Genomic DNA, 20,100 nt, shown 5'->3' with positions numbered 1-20,100 from the left:
TGGGACAGTGGCAATGATTAAATGATTAAACAAGTAATACATCCACACATGCTTCCTCACACCAAGAGTAACAGTGGGATCTTCTGTGGTTTTACAAAGTTATGGATCAATGCAATAAACTGTAATGAGCTCCTTTGAGCTGCGTTTATGTATAAGCTCAAATCAAACAGAAAAACTAATGTGGAGACAAAAAGTGAGCTTATACCTCTTTATAAATTATTAACAGTAACATTCTCCAATCAGGTTACAGATGGTCCTAACTGCGGTTACTTGTTTGTTTTTCTGGTGTTTTGGCTAGCCTTAGCCACCTGCATCAAATTCAAGCAATGCTTTGTGATTCCTTAAGTTCAGGTTTGCTAGATTATTGTTTTATTGCTACTCACATCCAACACAGAAAAACACACAGGGCTCCCAGTGGAGGATTCTGAAAAAATGTTTAGCAGCTAACTGTGGGCTCAGTCTTCACAGAGCCTGTATATAACAATAGAAAAAGTGTCTGTGACATCGCCCATGGCTTATGAAAAGCTGTCTACAGTTCCTGTGGCAGCATCTTTGAAGCCAGAGGCTCAAACTGTGAGTTAAAAAAATGTTTGCATACCTCTACAATTACTAAAAGAAACTTATCAACAGAGACCAAAGCCATTTTTGTATCAGAACGAGTTTCAATAGCAGAAGTATGTTGTTCTTTTTAATGGTGAATTATACTGTAGATGTGCAGTTGGTGGGCCTGCAGTGTAAATACTGCATGCAGTCTTCTTATAGATCTGTAGAGGTCTGTTGACACAGACTTGGTCAGATGATGAAATTCCTCAGGCAAGTAATTCCTCTTATTATTTATATACACATGGTTTGTAATGAAAAACCAGCATCAATGTCTTTTAGGATCCTCCGCTTCATCAGGCCACACTGAGGCTGGGCACAGTGAATAAGCTGCGGTGGCTCCTGGGTCAAGGTAAATATCAAACCACTGAGGGTGATTCATGGTTTGGTGACACATCTCATAATGCTTTCCATTAATGTATCCTTGTAGCAGGAGATTCAGGCATCTTCAGATTGTATTTTGAAGGTGCAGTCAGCATTCTTCATGTTTGTTTCATCATATATCACACCCAACTAATGCCTAATCTACAGGGAAAAGAAAGTCAAAGTTTCTTGCCATGATATTCTCTAGTTCAATGAATTTCAATGTCCTGCTGTATGTACAGGCAAAAGTGATTGTCCAGTCAGAGATGGAAAAAGACAGGTGTTTAAGATGGTACAAAACAAAGATATGTAGTGTATGTGTACTATCAGGCAGTTGATGAGAGAAATGTAAGCCTCTGCTATCTCTGCCTTTCCATACCAACCCTCTGCTTTCCATACAGGAGTGTTAGATAATTAAAAGATAGACCGATAGCGGAGAGAGTGCAAGAGGGCCACTGAGACCTCATCTCTGTTCTCTCTGCTCTGACATAATTAAAATAGAGACTTCATGAAATCATTCACAGGATTCATCCAACTGCTGTTTTTTTTTTCCCCTCGCTCTTTTTTCAACCGTACTCTCTCCATCAACAAAAATCATTTTCAGATGTAATGGCTCTGCTTAACAACACAGAAAAGAGGACCTGTTCAAGACAGAATATTTTATGGATGCAATCATTGCAGCCGTTTAATTGCTTCAGGCAGATAATTGAGAGATTCAGTCTCTTATTGTCGTCTCAATTTAACCAAAGCAAACTCTTCGGGCAAGTTACTCTAGTTATTTATTCTACTGCTGTAATTATGAAGGCTATAATTAGTATTTCTCTTGTTTTTAAGCAGCTATGCATGTTAGCATGCGCAGCTGAAGGGATGTGATTCTTTGGGGCATGAATGCAGAGAGGCTGGAATAAAATTGTGTAAATGACTTTGAGTATAAAAGTATAAAATGACCTGGGTTGTCCAGAGTTCACTTTCTATATTGTGTTTTGACTATTATCTTCCTTCGTGCTAGAGGGTCTATTGAGTTTTTTAGAGGGTGTTTCAATAATGTCACAGTCCCTTTGTGTTTGTGCCTCTGCAATTCAAAGGATCTTAATATCACAGTAAGACTTCGGCATGCAATGCCAGAGCACTGATAAATATAAGCACAACAATAAAAAAAAAATAACAGAAAATGTCACTCAGCACAGAGAGGTTGCACTGTAGCACCATATGCTGCTACAGTAGCAGAGGAATAGATGTGCTGTAGCCTTGCATTGTTTTGGGTGTGCTACTGACACCAGACTCTGGCATACACAAAATATAATGCAGACAGGGACATTCACTGTTGTTAATCAGGGGTTAAACTGTCTATTTGACTTGGCAAAAGCTTGGCGAGTTCAACACTGCACATCCAATCTGAATGAAAATCCCAGAACAGTTGGGGGTGAGATTGTTGTCAGCTGTTGTTTACAAAAGTCAATAATAAAGCTGATGTAATGTGAGCCGTGTCTGCAATATCCATGCATTCTCATTGTTTATTGTTTAGGTATATATGTGTTTTGTAGATTTATGATCTGATATAAGGAAAACTACCCAACGTATATTGTATTTATGTGTTTGTGGGTTAGGTGCAGTTGTTAGAGCTCCACTATGGGAACAGATTGAGTTCTCTAATGCTGTTTTTGTTTCTTTCTTCCTCTAAACCCACTGACTATCCCTGGTCACCTCATCCGCCTCTCTGCAGCCTCACAGAAATACAGATCAATTTTGTCTAAAACTCAGTTCTCCCCATGTCTTTTTGAGTATCTTCACAACTCCTCTTCCTCTTCCTGTCATCCCACCACCATTCCCTGCGTACCCTATTGTAATCCCTCTCTGTCTGTCTGACTCTCATTTGCTCATGCTGCTTATTTTTCACTTTCCTTGGGTGTACAGCCTCTTCTAGCCTTGAGGTGTGTGTGTGTGTGTGTGTCTTTCTCTGTATGAGTGTGTGCGTGCATAAGACAGAGAGAGATAGAGAGCAAGCGAGAAAGAGAGAGAGAGAGAGAGAAAGAGAGAGCCCTACTAGAGCTTTTCTAAATCCCAGGTAAGAGCAGAGCTTTTCTGCGGGAGAATTTCATTTCAACACCTCTCATCTTGCACAGAGAGCAGGAGGATAGGAGTCTCCCAGTTATGAATCCAATAACCATTGTGTGTGCGTATGTGTGTGTGATTATGTGTGTGTGGGGTAGACTGTGGCTTGTTTATAGGATTGGAGGTTACTCCCATAAACTCAAACTGAAGGCAAACTGAAGGTCAAAGAGATAAAGAAAGAGAGAAGAAGATGGAGAATAAGTGTGTGTGTGTGTGTGTGTGTGTGTGTGTGTGTGTGTGTGTGTGTGTGTGTGTGTGTGTGTGAGGGGGTCAAAAAGTGACCCCTTCACTGACACACAATGTCAAGGTGGCATCATGGCACACTACCCCGTGCTCACTTGTTGTATGGTAATGAGTTTATATTGACATATAAGCAAGCTTGCTGTTACAAACACATTTGTACACACACACACCCATGCACACAAAAATGCACGATGCAGCTCAGTGGAAAAGAGTGTATTGAGTTAGAGTGTTGAGGTCAGCTCTAAATCATTACAGGTCACCATGGCAGGCCTAGCTACCAGATTAGATTAAAGTCTAGCTGATAGACCCGGCCAAGCACATTAAAAGGCACACACAAACATGCACACACACACTATTTGTGTGTTTAAACACAAAAGTGGCTACCCTAGCACATTAATCAAAGTGTGCCTGGATGTGATGTTCTGTAATGTGGCTTTGGTTTCTTGTACAAAGAACGAGGCAGCGTGCTGACCCCTGATCAGTAAACAGCCATACAACAGATAAAAGCAGCCACAGTCCCTGTAGAGCAGACTGTTGGGAAACCAGCCTATTAGGAAGTTGAAGGGACTGATTAGATTAAAGCAGGCTGAGATGGGTCACTGTTCTGGTCCTTTGGCTCCAAAAGCTCTCACCACCAGCATGATACACACCAGGGATGAGCCCTGGTACTTGCCTGTGTTTAATTCTCTGGGAAATACAATTCTTTTGTTGAGATTAAAAGGTGTTTGTGTGTATTTGTATGTGTGCAGTTGGATGGAAGAAGGGACAAAATGAATAGAGGAGCAGCTGCTGTTTATCTGCATGGCATCTCTGCTTTCAAGCACAAGCACTAGAACAACACTATAAAGCTCCCTTGGTGGGCTATATGTTACTGCAAGCAAAGACGGGCTCTATATCCCACTCTGTGCATCACTAGCACTTCTCTCTCTGCTTAAAAAGAACAATAGAGTGAAAGATGGAAGATGTTTATCTCGTTCTTCCTTCACCCCCTCTCCCCCTGTTCTATCTCTCTCTGCTACCTCAGCATGCCTCTCTCTCTCTCTCTCTCTCTCTCTCTCTCTGATATAGGTGATGTATGTGTGACCTTCAGTTGTGAATTTGGCGTTTGCTGCCAAGTGGATCTTTAACTGCATCCATGATTCACATGACCTCACTTCCTCTGACCCTGCTAGGCTCCGCTCAGTGTGGCTGGCAGCCAAGAGCAGAAGGGCGCCAAGCCAGGCCAGATAAGGGCTTCTCCAAATCAGCTTGGACTGCTCTGATAGCTCCTCTCCACTCCTCTCTCCACACTATCCTTGACATAGGGTGGTGGAGTCTGCTCTTTCTAACACCATTTTAATCTTAACCGTCATGGCTTTGAAGTACAATAACTATAGAAGAGAGGACTCTTGAGTGTTATTTGACTAAAATTGGCTCTGTGTGTTTCCATAGTCTATTTCCTGCTGTCCTTTGGGACAAACCAGAGACCCCGTCAACAGACCTTATCAATTATTTACACAGCACCATTGATATTCCAATAAATAAATGAAGTGCCATTCTAAACAACTTTCCTCTGTCACAAACAAGAGAAACATATTCATATGCTTTATGGCACCCAGTTGCAGCGCTATCTTTTGATGTAGTGAAAAGCATTTGGAAAAAGGCTTCACAATGACAAACAAGCATGGGGTTGATCGAGGCAACAAAAAGTTCATGGCACACATGCAGAGACACCAACAACAAAAAGGAGAGATATTCACACACCAGGCAGGGGAAGTGGTGGAAGTATGGAGAAATATTTTCCCCAGTAGTCAGCAACAGCAGTGCTTGTTTGTATTTTCATTTTTGTGTATATTCAGCATGTTATCAATACTCCATAGGACAACAGACACTTGTAAAGTGTCGGAGCAGCAGATGTCAGATTTCACTTAAAAGGCGATGAGACAATGGCAGATCATTTGGTACCAAGCTGAAAATCAAAAGCTGATAATGTTAATGTTGCAATTTGTAAACTTCTCAGAGTTTGGTGCTTCTTCATGAGGGCTGTCTTCAGTGCAGAGATACTGCTCTGTGGGTTAATATCACTATTTATTTAAATGCATGTTGTCAGGGTTTTGACACTGGTAACACCACAAATTCATTGAGCAGTGGAAGATGTTAGATCCTTAATTTGAACCACAGGATGCAGAGAATGCATTATAACTGAACAGATGGGTGCCGTGTCAAATAATATCTTCATTTAATTGACAACCGCGATAATCACATTTTTTACTTAATGTAATTGATATTAGCCTCAGCCCCTCAAACTTTATTTTTGGTCAGGCTCTGTTAGTGGAGATCCATTTGGTGTTGTGTATTCCAATATGGGTCCTATCTGCAGCAGAATACAGTGTACACGGATTAACTAACAAGACACAAGCAAAGTAAGGTTAGACAGATACAGAGAGGGGGCAAAGATGGAGGAGTCATGTGGAGATGTGAAATGGATTTCTCTTAAAGTGGATTAAAACTACATATTAAATCTCCACCCCAATGGAATGTAGCAGAGTGTGGTTGAAGCCAAAGCATACAAATGCAGACAAAAAGAGAGACTTACACATACTTTCTCTGCATAAGTACGAGTGAGAGTTCCACTCTCATTAAAACAGCAGCACACCTTAATGATGTCGATCTTTCTTAGTGCATCTGCCTCTGACACAATTTCACTTTAACTGCTGGGCCAGTGCAGTTCATGTCAGGACAGAGCACACACCGTCCATATATCAAAGATACCAGTACACTTCACCAGAGAGTGACTAATTGAGATCGAGTCCACATCTGACGCCAGGTTGTCAGTTCTGACAGACGGAAGTCTGGCCCTTGTCCCATATTCCCCCTCAACCCCACCCTCTTCCACATCCTCCTTCCCCTGCTCTCTGCTTTGTGCTGAAAAGAGTTGTATTCAGCGCCACGGTGCTGCGGGTCCTCAGGGTCCTCAGGGTTCTGTCTCAGCGCACTTCTCTGACCAGATTTGACCAGCTTCTTATTTCCTGTTCCCTCTCAGTTTGCAGTGAATGTGCACCTACACACTGCTCAACCATGAAGCCATAACTAAATATAAATCATCCCCTCTCTTACTCTGTCATTCTGATAGGCTTTCCACACTTTCATTTGTTCTCTTTATTTCTTTCAACCCCCCCACCCCCTCCAACACACATTCTGTCTCTCATATTCTCTCTTTCTCACTCTCCACCTTACACAAACACAACTCTAATAAATTGTGGCACTGGTAATTACATAGAACCCACCGGTAAATTTCACTTCCATTTACATTTAGATTAAAGAATATTTCATTCCCATCAATCTGCAGTGCAAGACCAGCACTGCATGGCTTTGTCCATATGCAGACACAACTGTTCATGGCATTTTTTTATATTGTCACTGGTGCATGTACACACACACACACATACAGTGGGGGGGCAGTTTGGGCAGTTTGATGAAGTGCTTGCACTCAAATAGACACATACATGAACACAACAAGTCCTCAAACCCACGCAGGTAAAAAAAATAAACACACACTCAGAGAAACGGCGAGCAATAAATCTAAATGTGTACTAGCACACACTGTGACATATTGGGAGGTTAAATCCTAATTTCACTAAGCCCACATATTTATAGGTGCAAACATATGTACACCCACAGTGAAAGTCACTTATAGATTGTGGATCTTAGAGTCAAACTGTGCCACAGGTATGTTTCTGTTCATAAATTGAATGCAATTGAATGTTTCAAAGCTCAAATTTACCTTGAACTGTGCAATATTTATCTGTTGAAGGAGATCATCCTCTCTGAGGATTGCTGGTCTGTATATGTGAGCAGTGAAAGAAAATCTTTTTTGTACAAATATTCATCTTCCTCCACACTTACACAAAATCTTTGCATAGTGTTTTCACCATGGTGGGTCTTCTGTGGAGGAAAACACACGTCTCATATCCTCATACAGCCATACACACACATTTATTTTCACACACACATAAACCTACCCACTTCTGGATCATAATACATTCAGAAGCAATCTCATCCACTGTGCATAAAAGACAGCAATATGTGCCCAAAACCTAACTGTAATATTTCAAAGGTTTATAAGGAGAGAGGAGAGGGGAAAAGACCCAGAGGCAGCAACTGGGGAAAACAGATACCACCGAGATTTTGCCTTTCCTCTCTCTTTCTCTCACTGTTTGCCTCTCGCTCCCACCCACCCACCTTCCTCCTCTCAGTATTACTGCATCATTTCCAGCAGTAATGAGTGCACCAGGAGCAGGGAGAGAGCAAGAGAGAGGGGAGGCACTTCAGGGAATTAGAGTGTTTAAAATATACACAACAGTTTTCCTCTTGTGGATGATCAGTGCAAATACCCCCCCCCCCCCCCCTGTACATACACCCAGCAGAACCAGCAGGTAGTGAATGAGTGTGCCACGCAGCTGCACATTGAGTCTTAGTGTTTGTGCCATTGTCTTTTGCATTACCTGATTGTACAGGAGACACATATTACTGCTGCTGCTTTGCTCTCACTGTCACTCCAGGATGTAGAAAATGCATTACCGAGCACTGTTTAAGTGTATGAGACATTAACCTAGGCATTGTGCCAGAAGATAGCATGAAGGTCATTTTCTTCATGAAATTGGTTTCTCTTTTCTTGTGTGAGGAAAGTGTATTCCCACGCTGTAAAGTGCCTTAAAAAGCACACAGTTAATTTCCATCAGACTGACATCTGACATAGCACATATGTGGGTATCTGTAGGGGTGTGTGTGTAAGCGTGCCAACAGGTTCCCCTGGTGCCCAGTCAGCTTTAGTGTCATTAGGGAGTTGTGTTGATGTAAAATGTGGGCCACTGGATACAAGAGGAAATTACAACAACTGTACAGAGTTAGAGTTTAGACTGCAGAGCAGAACCAGCAAGCAGATAAAGCTCTACTATATAAACAGGCATATTATACTGTATGTACAATCACACCACGTTGGACCTAATAATGCTAAGCCTGTATGCTTTGTTTCCTCTGCAGCAGCTGATGTCTAAATGCTAAATATGGACAGCTAGTCTTTCTGTGCTCCTTCCTCTGTCTACATAATGATGATGCTGTTTTGAATACATTCTGAGATAATTTAACACTGGACCCTGTTTTACAAAAACACAACTAATCTCGACTGCAAATGACACTTCAAGGTAGATTTGCACACAAGATACAATTAGCAAATGTCTTTATTCTGTGCAAACACATATAGCTTCACCCAGACTTCACCACTTTGCTGCTCAGAAAAAAACAGACCTGTTCTTAGCTTTGTAAAAATGTATTTTTCAGATAATTTTGAGTGGATCTTTAAACGGCTCAGCGTGACAAGTACAAGAGAACAGTGAGTCCTTGAAATCAAAAACACCAAGCAACGAAAGTGCAGATGGCTTTCACTGGACATTTTCATAGTGTTGTTACAGAACATGATGAGGCCACAGCGACCTCATGGAGAAGAAATGACTGATGAGACATTTGTGTGGAAAATTTGTATATATAGCATAAAAATTCCTGAGTCATGGCCAGAATTGTGTTGACATCTGACCACCAGATTCTATTGACTTCATACTTGAGTCAGAGAGAATGATCCTGATGTATTGATCGCGTTCAGTAAAACTGGCATGAAATCTTAGTAACCTTTGTTGAAATTTAAGCTTCAGTCCAAGTGAATGTTTGAACAACATTGTGTTCCTAATACATTCATAAAAACATAATGCCTCTGGCCACGGCCTGCTGAGGAGGCATACAATTCTGCCTTCACTAAATAAATAACAAAGTGGAACCAGACAGGGAAATCAATGGAAATTTTTGAAAGCTTTGAAGTAACTAAGCTGAGATTTGGAAGTGTGCATTTTAATAAGTAAAAGATGGCCTCTAAATTTTTGTGCACTGGACTTGTAGAGTTTTCTTAGAAGGCATTTCTCTGCTCTTTCAAGTAGTTTCATCCGTTCTGTTTGGTGGGGAAACATGGTTTATATGTGGTGGAGGACCTCAGTGGGTGGGTCTGTGTGAAACTAAGATAGCTCTAAATGTCTCCATACTAACCTGTGTTGGTCTGCCTCTCTGTGTCACGTGTGTCCATCGACTGGCTAATGATACTACAGGGCTGTGGTGGTGGGACTGGTTGGCAGCCCGTTGTTCTTGCTTGGATCCAAGTCCACCACCTCTCTGTTAAGACAAGCCTTGTCCTGTGGAGGTGGCTCTCTTGTGCTGTGACATTCTTCTGTGGAGTTGTTGTTTGGCCTCACCACAGATCAGAGCATTCCTCACTGCAATGGACTGCATATATGACATTAATATGTTTGTCCCTGGGTATTTTGGTACTTCGGGTGAAGCAGTTTCTGTCTTAGTGTTGTCATAGGTTTAAAATGGACCAGGATGTTGTCACCTATGCATCAACATGTTACCTTTACTCATTAAATGTGAGTTTTAGTCAGTATCTGCCTGATAAAAGAAGGGGATTTCATATAAGCCTTGCTTTGGAGGGATTTCCAGCTTTAGATCTCTATAGCTCAATTGTAGTTCTGTCTTGTTCTTTATTATTCTGCCAGCAATCAAACCTACTGAAAACAGTGGTGGGTAGTTCAAGTTCAAGTCTGTTCAATGATTATGTAGGAATGCTCACAGAGGCAAATGTTTGCATGCGATGCACATTGGCTGTTAGGGTAACATGTAAAGATTTTTCAGTCATACAGCCCACATGGAGATCCATTCTTCCAATATACAAGGGACAGACCTAGAAAACAATGATGCAAGCGCAAGTTAGCTCACAAACATGTAAGTGCAACAAAAGAAAATTTTATTAATATGCCTATAGGAGCATAATAATCAAACAGACCTACTCTTCACTTCTCTTTGTTTACATGTAATAGGATTCCCAGAGGAACAATCCTCTCATGTGTGAGAGTGCATGCAGATAAAAAAAGCACAATCACACACTCTCTTAGTCATAACAAATCAAAACCAAACTGCAAAGCTGCTTTGAATAACACAGCTCTGAGGCTGGTTTGTGTAATGTGGTGCAGGTGGACTACAGAGGACCATGGCTAAGAAGTGGAGAACTGGCCTCAAGGAGTGGACAGACACCGGTTGAAGTGCAGGAAAAATGCTGTAGAAGGAGAGAGTGAGTAGGTGAGGAGCAACAGTTCCACAAAGAGTAGGAGGTTGCTGAGAAAATAAAATGTTTGCAGAAGCTGCAAAAGGACAGGGACCAGCCAGGGTTTTCTGTTAGCAGAGCCTGGAAGTTCAATTGCCTCAGAAATATTTCTAAGAGCTTTTGAGGGTGTCCTTTGGATATTGTTGTTAATAAAACAAACAATGGAAGTGCATTAAAGTTCTATGCAGGGGAATGGCATCCACTCTTTGGTTTTCTATTGTCAGTGCTGGCAGATAAGCTGCACTAAATCTAAAGGCTGTAAGTAGCCTATCAGACTTTGCCATTTTGTTAAGATGCATTGTATCTTTACAGAAAATTACCCACAATAAAAGTCCTGCCTTACGGCTTAAACTTGACAGCAAAACAAAAGTTGTGCCAACCTCACAGACTCGTGTCCTTGTATGTGAATTCATCAAGGGAACCAAAAGAAAGCAACTTTTTCCCTTTGTGTTTACTTCTAAAGTCAGGAGCTGTCTGCAGCGTTCACTGTCGAGCACAAAAAAGGCACCCTAATCCAGAGCTAAATATGCATGACGCGCCGTGCAGTGCTGTGGGTGCTCGCAGTTTAATAGTTTCAGCACCGCGTTAGGGAACAGCGCCATACGCCGCTGACACACAGCTGCAGCTGGTTCCGAGCTGCTCTTTGACGGCAACTGGCGCAGTCTGACAAGCCGAGCCGGAGAAAGAGCCTTTTATCTGGCATCAAATCATCAGTCCCGAAGATGCAACAAGAGAGATGCTCCTTTCCCACAAACGGTACCAAGATCATAGTGCTTTTACTTTAATGTCCTCCAAAGGAAAGACGAGAAGAGATGGACCTGAGGACATGAGGGGGAAGATTGACATGTGACCATTATGTTATCAGTGGGTCATCTGCAGAAATCACACACACACACACACACTGTTTGCAAACAAAGTTATTCTTGTGGCGCACAGGAGAGAAAAACTGAAAGAAATGAGAAGTGTGTGGAAGGAGGCGGTCAATTCGGAGTTACTCAGGCGCGGCGTGGACTGAAGTGATCCCCACTATCCCACACCCACGCAGCGACACGGGCTGCATATTATAGGCTAGACAGAAATCCGGTCCGGTGCAGCCCCCGAGAAGAGGGGGAGACACACACACACACACACACACACATAGAGAGAGAGAGGGAGAGAGTGTGTTTCTCAGAAAGAGTCGGAACCACTTCAGTCATCCTGCGCTGGAGCTCGATAATAACTACAGACTGCTGTGGATGGATATACTGTCCCTCCCACGGAGCTCCGCGGATTTCACAAGACAGGTGTCTGTAAAACAGATGCTAATCAATACGCAGCAAAACGGCAGAAGAAGAAGGAGGTCAGATGTTTTCCGTTCGACGTGCTTGAAGGGAAGGCGCACTTGCGAGACTGTTTGTTCCTCTTTTCTTTAGTGAGAACTCAAACTGTGCTGCTGCTGCTGCTGCTGCTTGGCTGAGGCTGCATACACTTTACAGACTGGACCAGAGGACTGAGAGGAAAAGAGAGCAAGAGGAGGGAGGAACAGGAGAGAGAGAGCGAGAGAGAGAGTGTGTGTGGGTGTGTGTGTGTGTGTAACAGAGCCTGGATGGATCTCTCTCTTCCTCTGGCACTCCACAGGCGCTCATTCATTTATTTAAGCCTGGCCGACGACAGCATGCCAAACGCAGACTCCAGCGGCAGAGCGCGGTCAGTATAACGTCTCTCTCTCTGCTCCCTCTCTTTCTACTTCACGCACTCTCATGGAAACACATCAGAGCAAACCTCCACTCTTGTCCTTTTTGTCTCACGTAGGCAGAGACTTCCAAACAGAGGACGAGAGTGAGACGTCCTCCGTCTCACCGGTCCGGCATCCTTCCTACCTGCACTGACGGACCTGACTTTGCGTCCGCTGGGACACCACATCCAACAACCAGGACCATTGTAGCAGAACCCACTTCATGGGCCCAAAACCTCGCGAAGCCCCCGGGATGGCGTGCAGCGCTTGTTACTACCTGGTTATCAGCTCCACACACCTGAGCAATGGACACTTTCGGCGCGTCAAAGGGGTCTTCAGGGGACCGTTGTGTCCAACCGCAACCAGCGATTCACCGGTAAGAGAACATGATGATAGCTCCCCTTCAGAGTGTGCGCAGTGGGAGGACGCGTGTGTGGTTTTTGGAACACCTTAGTCCTGGAGACTGTAAAGGAGTTTAAGTGGGGTCATTCTTGTTCACGTGTTTTTGTACTAAGTTCTTCACAAGCTTGGATAAGTGGGTGCGTGAATAGGGGTTACTGTGGGGAGGAGAGAAAAAAAGCCATCAGACATAGTCATGCTGTGATAGAGTACAGTGGAGGTGAATATTTCTGCATGGCATGATCTTTTTGTGAGACTTTTTGATGGAAGGCTGTGGATGTGATTTTACACAGAGGAGAAAATTGTGTATGAAGCCTTTGTCCCTGCATGCCTCCCCACAGCTAGGTGAATTATACACATCAAATTACAGTAATTCTTTGAGGAGACGAATTGACCAGACTAAAATAGGCTTAATTACCTTCGGAGTATTTGTTCTGTGTGTGTGTGCATGAGAGAGACCTGTGTCCAGGCTTGTAAGTTAACTCTATGACCTTTTCCTGGTGCCCAGGGTTCCTTTGAGCCACCAGACTGGCATTTTGTTGCGTGCACTTGCCCAGTGTGTGTTTTGGGATTTGTGGACATGTGTGTGTTTGTGTATGTGTGTAGCAGAGCAGGGAAAACAAGGAAGAGAGAGAAGCAAAGGAAATTATAGTACATGTAAATATGTACATGATATTTTGTGCTGTTAGGGTGTGTGTGTGTGTGTGTGTGTGTGTGTGTGTGTGTACTGTAGATCCAGGAGTTGCTCAGAGGGTCTCTGGTAATCACACATTATTCATGAGCTCTTAATGTGAGATGAGACAAACTGGTGGAGCTGATGACAAGTTTGATGAGAAAGGAGGAAAGGAGCAGCTGGTATGTGTGTATAACAGTGTGTGCATGTGAGTGTGTGTGTGAGAGAGAGTGTGCGTCTGCGTGTGTGTTTGTAGTCAAGTCATTACCAGTCTGTCATGTTCGGCCCGCGTTTACTGTGTGATGTAAATGAGCGAACAGTGTTGAGCAGTCAGACTGGCAGAGATGCTGCAATGAGTCAAGTGCACAAATATTCCTTCATAATTTTATACATGCTTTTGAATACACACAGAGAAACAATTTCTAGATAGTCTATCAGTCCATCATGCTTTTTAAGGACAGTATATGCAGCACATATCTCTCTTTCTACAAACCAGGGCTTCCCTTTTTGAACTTGATCTTCCACCTGTCTGCTTCATCTTCTTGTAAAATCATCAAAAGCTCAGTTTTTTATTGATCCTGCACAAAGTTCAGTCCTCTCTCAGAAACAAGTCTAATTTCTCAGGGAAAGTCTAATTTAAAGCTCACTGACTATATCAGGCATATCTGTATTTTAGAGTGAGGAATAGATTTCTAGACAAATGCTGATTTCTGAGTTAATCAGAAATATGATATGAAAGTCAGGCTATGATTATCATGGCTTTTCATGTTGAACATACGTTGGCATCACATCTTTTTTAATCTGTATAAATTAAATCATCTAGCTGTTTGCCGAGCTGTACATTTAGTTTACAGCAGGGTCAGTGTAGGGCATTTAAATATACATTAATATGCATTGCTGAATGAATAATGAACCGTGAGAACATTTAATTATCTATTCAAGAGCAAACATATATAGGTCTATGATATTACAGCATGATAATGAAGCAATCTGTGTTTTATAGCTATGAAAAAATGCTTAAAAATTACACTATTACAAGATGACATCATTTTTTACATACATTACACATTTAATAATCTTTTCAAATGTGCCTTTTAACTGATGTGTAGAGTGTCTATTAAACTTATGCCTGTGATTGTGTTCCGGCATTACAGTCATTGCTTTGTCTTATTACATGTTATGCTGCTTTGCATTTCATACATAAGCCGCCGGCTGCAGAGCTGCCATCATCAGCTCTCTGCAGATATCATAGACTGTAAATAAAGACAGACGACCCTTGTGAGAATGGTTTTAAAGCTCAGTGCGTTTGACTCTGGTTATTGTCATCTTGACACCGTTTGAGACAGCTAAATGAGACACCCATGGCCTTGCACCTAAGACTACACTAAACAAGTGATATATAAACATTACCCTTGCATACATTTCATGAACAGGAAAATTAAATAATCTGATCTTTTTTTCTTTTTGTACTACACTAAAAACATTTTTAGATACAGTCTAATGTGGATACGCTGTCCACTCGAGGAGCACATTCTTTTGGCATATACATGTTGGCATCATTAGTAGAGAAGTCATCCCCTTAAGGGTGAGATCATCCACAGCGACCGTTTTTTACTCTTATGTAAACATGTCTATTTCTGCTCAAATTTGTACATTTAATATGGAGGGGGTTGAATCATTTTTTGAGTCAACCTCAAGTGGTCATTTGAGAAACTGCAGTTTTTTGCATTTTTGTGCTGGCTTAATTTCTCAGTTCAGGAAATTGCCGCTTTTATCGAGCCACATAATGAGATCTGACACTGACAATTAAGAGTCTGTATCAGCCATAATGTAGAACTACAACCCTTCAAATATCATCAAAAAGAAGAAATGCCATCAAAGAAAATCATTCAAGCAAATAACATGAGCAGCAGACGCTCTGAAGATTTCCTTTCAACTTGATTCAAATTCATCACTTTGCTGTGCGGGAGCATCTTTCACAGAAACTCAACACACAGCACCACAGATGTAAATAAAGCTGACCTAGGACTGAATTATGTTAAATACATTTTGTTCTGTCCAAGCTGTGTTTTTCAAATGTTACTCATGGCAGGAAGGACACCATTCACCTCAAAGGCCATGTCCAATCTAATGTAGATAAATCTACATGTGGAAAGTTTTCAGTGGTGCAAAATGCTGGCTAAGGATGTATGGAAGGTCAAAAAAAAGATGTGCTCTCAGATTTATCCATATTAGTTCAGACATGACCTGATAGATGAGCCTGTCGGCATGATAAACAGTCAGCACATGTGGTCAAGCAGTTCAAAAGTGACCCCTTTGCTTTAGGTGAAACAGAGTCCTTCAGGCTGGAGTGAGGAAGTTTAACACATCTCTTCAAGGCAGTTAAACATGCTGAGCAGCATCTTTTGCTTCTGTCCATCCCATTGTAGAGAATGCCACACCAGCCAGCACAACACCCTGCTGCTCTTTGATTTAGCTTAGATCAGTAGAGTACAAAGGATATTACAACAGGGATTTGTCGGGGGTAACTCCTCTTTGATAAGGCAGCGCTGCATTACAAAAACACCAGGAACCCGTTGAGTGCCGTTTCAACACGCAGCCGTCTTCTTGCTCCACAACAAACCCTCTCCTGTTTGTTAAGAGAACTGTTTCCTTGTTTAGTTAGCTTCCTGTGGTGTACTGTGGTTTTTTTCTGGTTTAGGATTTTGCTCATTACTATTTTATCACCACTAATTATCATTGTGATAGGTCTCTCAGACGTGTCTAACTTTGGATCCTGGATGCATATTACTGCTTAATCATCTCCAGTGAGTCATTATTCAAACACTCAAAGGGTTTTTTAATGTCAGCATTGAGTGAGGACACAAAGAGGTGAAGCAGTGAGAAGGTGTGGGGAAAGGAAGACACATTCAGAACTAAAGTGCTCTCTAAGGCCCTGTTCACACTGGAGAGTCAATCCAGCTAGAGTGGGATTGAATCTGGCTTAATCCGGCTTGTTTGTTGTCCTCCAAACCACTTGGTGGCACCTCGTAATATACATAGCATTCAAAACACATGTGCGCATGCGTCATACGTTTTATTTTTTGTCCTGTTTCGCTCCTTCTTTTGTTTTTTCCGGTTCAAAAAGCAGTTTATTCCTTGGTAGCCCTGTCGAACATAAACTCGGGGCAAAGCTGTCATAGTTTGACGGTTGTTTACATATGGCTTTTGTACACGACCCAAACACTGTCCCTGTGAACCAAAAGTATCACGTCGCTAGCCAGATTCGCTAGCTGCATTTGCATTCAGACCTGAGCCACATTTGCGCCAATCCAGCTAGATCCACCTCCAAGATTTTATCGAGATCTATATCCGGATTCGTGTTCAGACTCAGAAAAAAAATAAAATCTAGCTGGGTTGATTTTCCTAACAGTTTAGATCCCGCCTGATACATACCTTCCATTTCTGAAAATTCTTAAATCCTCCCCCATTAAACTGTCCCACTGTAGAACAGAATAGCTTTGTGTATGCATAGCTGCTCATCCACTGAAGACCACTTTGATGTATATTTCACTGCCGTTGCAGAAAACAGATGAATTGCTGGCTGTACAGGACTAGTGTCAAAGTCAGCGCAGTGTGTGTGTGTGTGTGCGTTTGCACTCTCGTGTTTTCATTGATTCCGCAGGGAGCTGAACAGTGTTTATGTAAATGAGGTGGCATTTAAACATATGCCCTGAACAATTACCTTGAAACAGCCATTTAGCTGCGTAAAAACACCGCCGTGTTCAAAGGGAGTCAAGTAGTTAGCTACAAATACTAAGCCATCATGAGGGGACTGAGGTGAGATGAGCCAACGGGGTTGCCATTTGCCATGCCAGTCTAATCATGAACGTAAACAAAAACCCACAAATAGAATAATGATCAAAATAATGAGAGAATCAGGCTCACAGGAGAAGATCAAGTTGATAATTACACCTTGACATTCATGAAGTTCAACAAATGTCAGAAAGATAGAGATTAGTTAAATTTGGATGAAAGTGTGTGTACAGGTAGCTGCTGAGTTGTTAAGTCATTTCAGAGTCAAGGTCCTTAAAGCTGCCATCACTCACATTCATAAAGCCTAATGTTAATGCACGCGCACGCACACACAGCAGCTCACATCAGGCCCTTGTGGAGCAGTTTGAGAGTGAGCAGGTGAGTGCTGCTGAATGCTAAAGTCCTGTATGACTGGACCATTCCTGCTGACCGCTGCAAAGTGCTCCCACTGATCACCGCTAATGTCCTCCATCACAGTTTACACTCAGCACTCCAGAGAGAGAGAGAGTGAGCGCGAGTGTGTGTTGGGGAGAAAGGTGGATAATTGGGACAGATGGGTGAGATAGGATAAAGAGAAAGAGTGAAGGGGGGGTGAGATTGAGACAGTTGCCATCGATTTTAACACTCTCTCAAGCCTTTATTGACATTTCATTTAGCTAATGAATTCATTAGTGCTTCATAGCATAATAACCTCTACTTGATAACCAGAATAGTTCCCTGGAGGAGAAGTGCTGCCGATGCTCTGTTGCTTCGCTATTTTCTGACTTTTCCAAACTCACTCTGCAGCGTTTTTTTCTGTTTTTCTTTTTTCCTTCAGTTTCTTCTACGTAGCATGTTTCCCCTCATTTGTTTGTGCGGCATTGTGTAACTTGTAAATGAACTCGCTGTTTGAGGTGACACAACCTGCCAGTCTTTCGACAACAGCACAGCATGCCCTCAGGAATGGAATAAAAGAAGGAGGCGCAAGATGCATGAGCATATTCATCTCTACCTATGTATAGGCGTCTTTTGTGTGTTTCTGTTGGAGTGTGCTTCCTGCCTCTGTGATGTTTGCTCATCTGAGACTGAGATGATTTTTATTCAATTTACTGATGCTTGACTCATTCTTTATTTGCGTCTCTTTGTCTTGGTGCCTTCTGGAAACGGGGTGCTGGGTTATAAATTAAAAATATTTTTGACTCACTGTCCTGACCTGCGGCACCAAGTGGCACAATGCTACTGTCAGAAGCTAGCAGGTTAGCATACAGTTAATGTCTCTGATATATAGACGCTATTGCTAATCACTGTACAATCCCACAGATTGTGCAATCCTACAGATTGTACATTTGTGGAATCACATGCGTGTTGAGTGACACACAAGCTGTTACAGTGTCACACGCACACACAGACACAGCAGATGGCCTACCTCTCATTTTGTATATTACCTTGGGACAGCTGTTTGTCTGTGTGGTCATTAGTGATCGCAGCATCAGATAATCACCTGGAGACACACCAGCACATAAACACACACTCACATACAATTAGTGAGTGTTTGATAATTACGGGATGTTTGATGAACCATCTGGAATGCTACCTCCAGCAGAAACTGACACACTCGAAACCAAATCCTACACACAAAAAATATTGTTATCAAAAGAGTATCATTGCCCCAGTGTCTGAGAAAAAAACTGAGGAAAGGAAGACGACAGGTAAGAGATGAGGAGATGAAAGCGTTTTGTTTCACAGTCATTAGGATGTCATGTCTCATTCAGGGTTCGGTTTTATCCTCTTTTATTCTCTGAGAAGTCATTTTCCCTGCAGTCTAAACTCTACATCCTCTGTCTGCCTCCCTTCTTTTTTTTAAACTATGGTTTGCCACTACCTTCTGTCTCTTCCTTTATGTATTTCTCAAGCCAATACCTTTGCTCTCATCTCCCTCTGGGTGACACTCCTCTTATCTCCCCCTCCCATTGCTTTTCATCTCATCTCTGAGGCCCATTCATTTTTTAGCAGGTCAAAGGTTCAACTGTTTAGGCCTTTGAATCCGGTGTGTGTATGTGTGTGTGTATAATATGTCTGTATGAGGGTCTGTGTGTGTGGGTGGGTGATGGGAGTAATATTGCAGTAGCAATATTGCAGAAAAATCCTTGAAGGAATGAAAGAGAGGGTGTGTTGTATTTGCTGGGCAGTTTTTCTGTTCTTTCGGTGACCCCCATTTTACTCCTCAACTCTTCGTCCTATTCTGCTGCTCCACCTGGACTCACGTGCTTTCACAAAGGAACATGTGGCGATACAGTTATAGCTCCATTAACTGCTGCTTGCATCCTATATGGGCCTGCATGCAAATGTAGGCGTGAGTGTTACACATATTTGCACCTGTGTGCTTGAACGCCTGCGTGTGTTTCCACCGCTGACACGCAGGCCGGGGTTAAGAGCAGCTCAGACAAATTAATTATCTCTCCTCTGGAGGAGCGATGACTCACTGAAAGAGAGGCTGTGAACCACCACCTTCTGGCTGAGCAGGAGCCCAGGAATGTCTCCCACCCTAACAGAAACCACAGGACTCCGTCTGAATAAAATCCAATATCATTCTCAGCTTGATCTACACATCACTTTTTTCTTCCCACTTTTCATGTGCATAAGGACGATTTATAAAAATAACTACCACTGAAAGAAGTGAAGAAGGCGCTTTGCATTTATAGATCAAAGTGGCAGAAGAATTTTAATGCAATGGAACAAGGTTTATTTCCCTGAATTCGTTGACATAAGATCAAGGCTTTCATGTTTTGCATTTCTTTGCCTGAATATACTGTTATAGTGCATACTGCACTGCTGGGTGCACCAATACACTCACACAGAGTCATAGAGTGAATGCAGACTATATAGAAATATCAGGCTCCATCCCTAATAGGTTCTTGATCTCTTCCCAAATGAGTGTATCAGTGCCATTTTAGAAACATTTTCCATAAATGTGGTAATGATGAAGGCATGATGAAACATAGTTTGGATACTAGAAATGTTGTTACTGGTGGGAAAGTT

The 20,100-nt window shown here is 42.3% G+C and overlaps 1 protein-coding gene across 1 annotated transcript in view; it reads left to right on the top strand.

Moving 5' to 3' along the window:
• Nucleotides 1-12,031: 12,031 nt before the first annotated feature.
• The window catches only part of znf804b (zinc finger protein 804B), a 30,277-nt gene continuing 22,208 nt past the window's right edge, over nucleotides 12,032-20,100 (top strand). The window contains exons 1-2 of the mRNA XM_028425888.1: nucleotides 12,032-12,187; nucleotides 12,293-12,591. Coding sequence (XP_028281689.1) covers nucleotides 12,439-12,591 — 153 coding nt within the window. The 5' untranslated portion in view covers nucleotides 12,032-12,187; nucleotides 12,293-12,438. The remainder of the gene's footprint in view (nucleotides 12,188-12,292; nucleotides 12,592-20,100) is intronic.

Source organism: Parambassis ranga, chromosome 16 (genome assembly GCF_900634625.1).
Source record: "Parambassis ranga chromosome 16, fParRan2.1, whole genome shotgun sequence".
Lineage (NCBI taxonomy): Eukaryota > Metazoa > Chordata > Actinopteri > Ambassidae > Parambassis > Parambassis ranga.
Note: the sequence above shows the minus strand (reverse complement) of the source record. Positions and strands in the feature narration are given on the sequence as shown.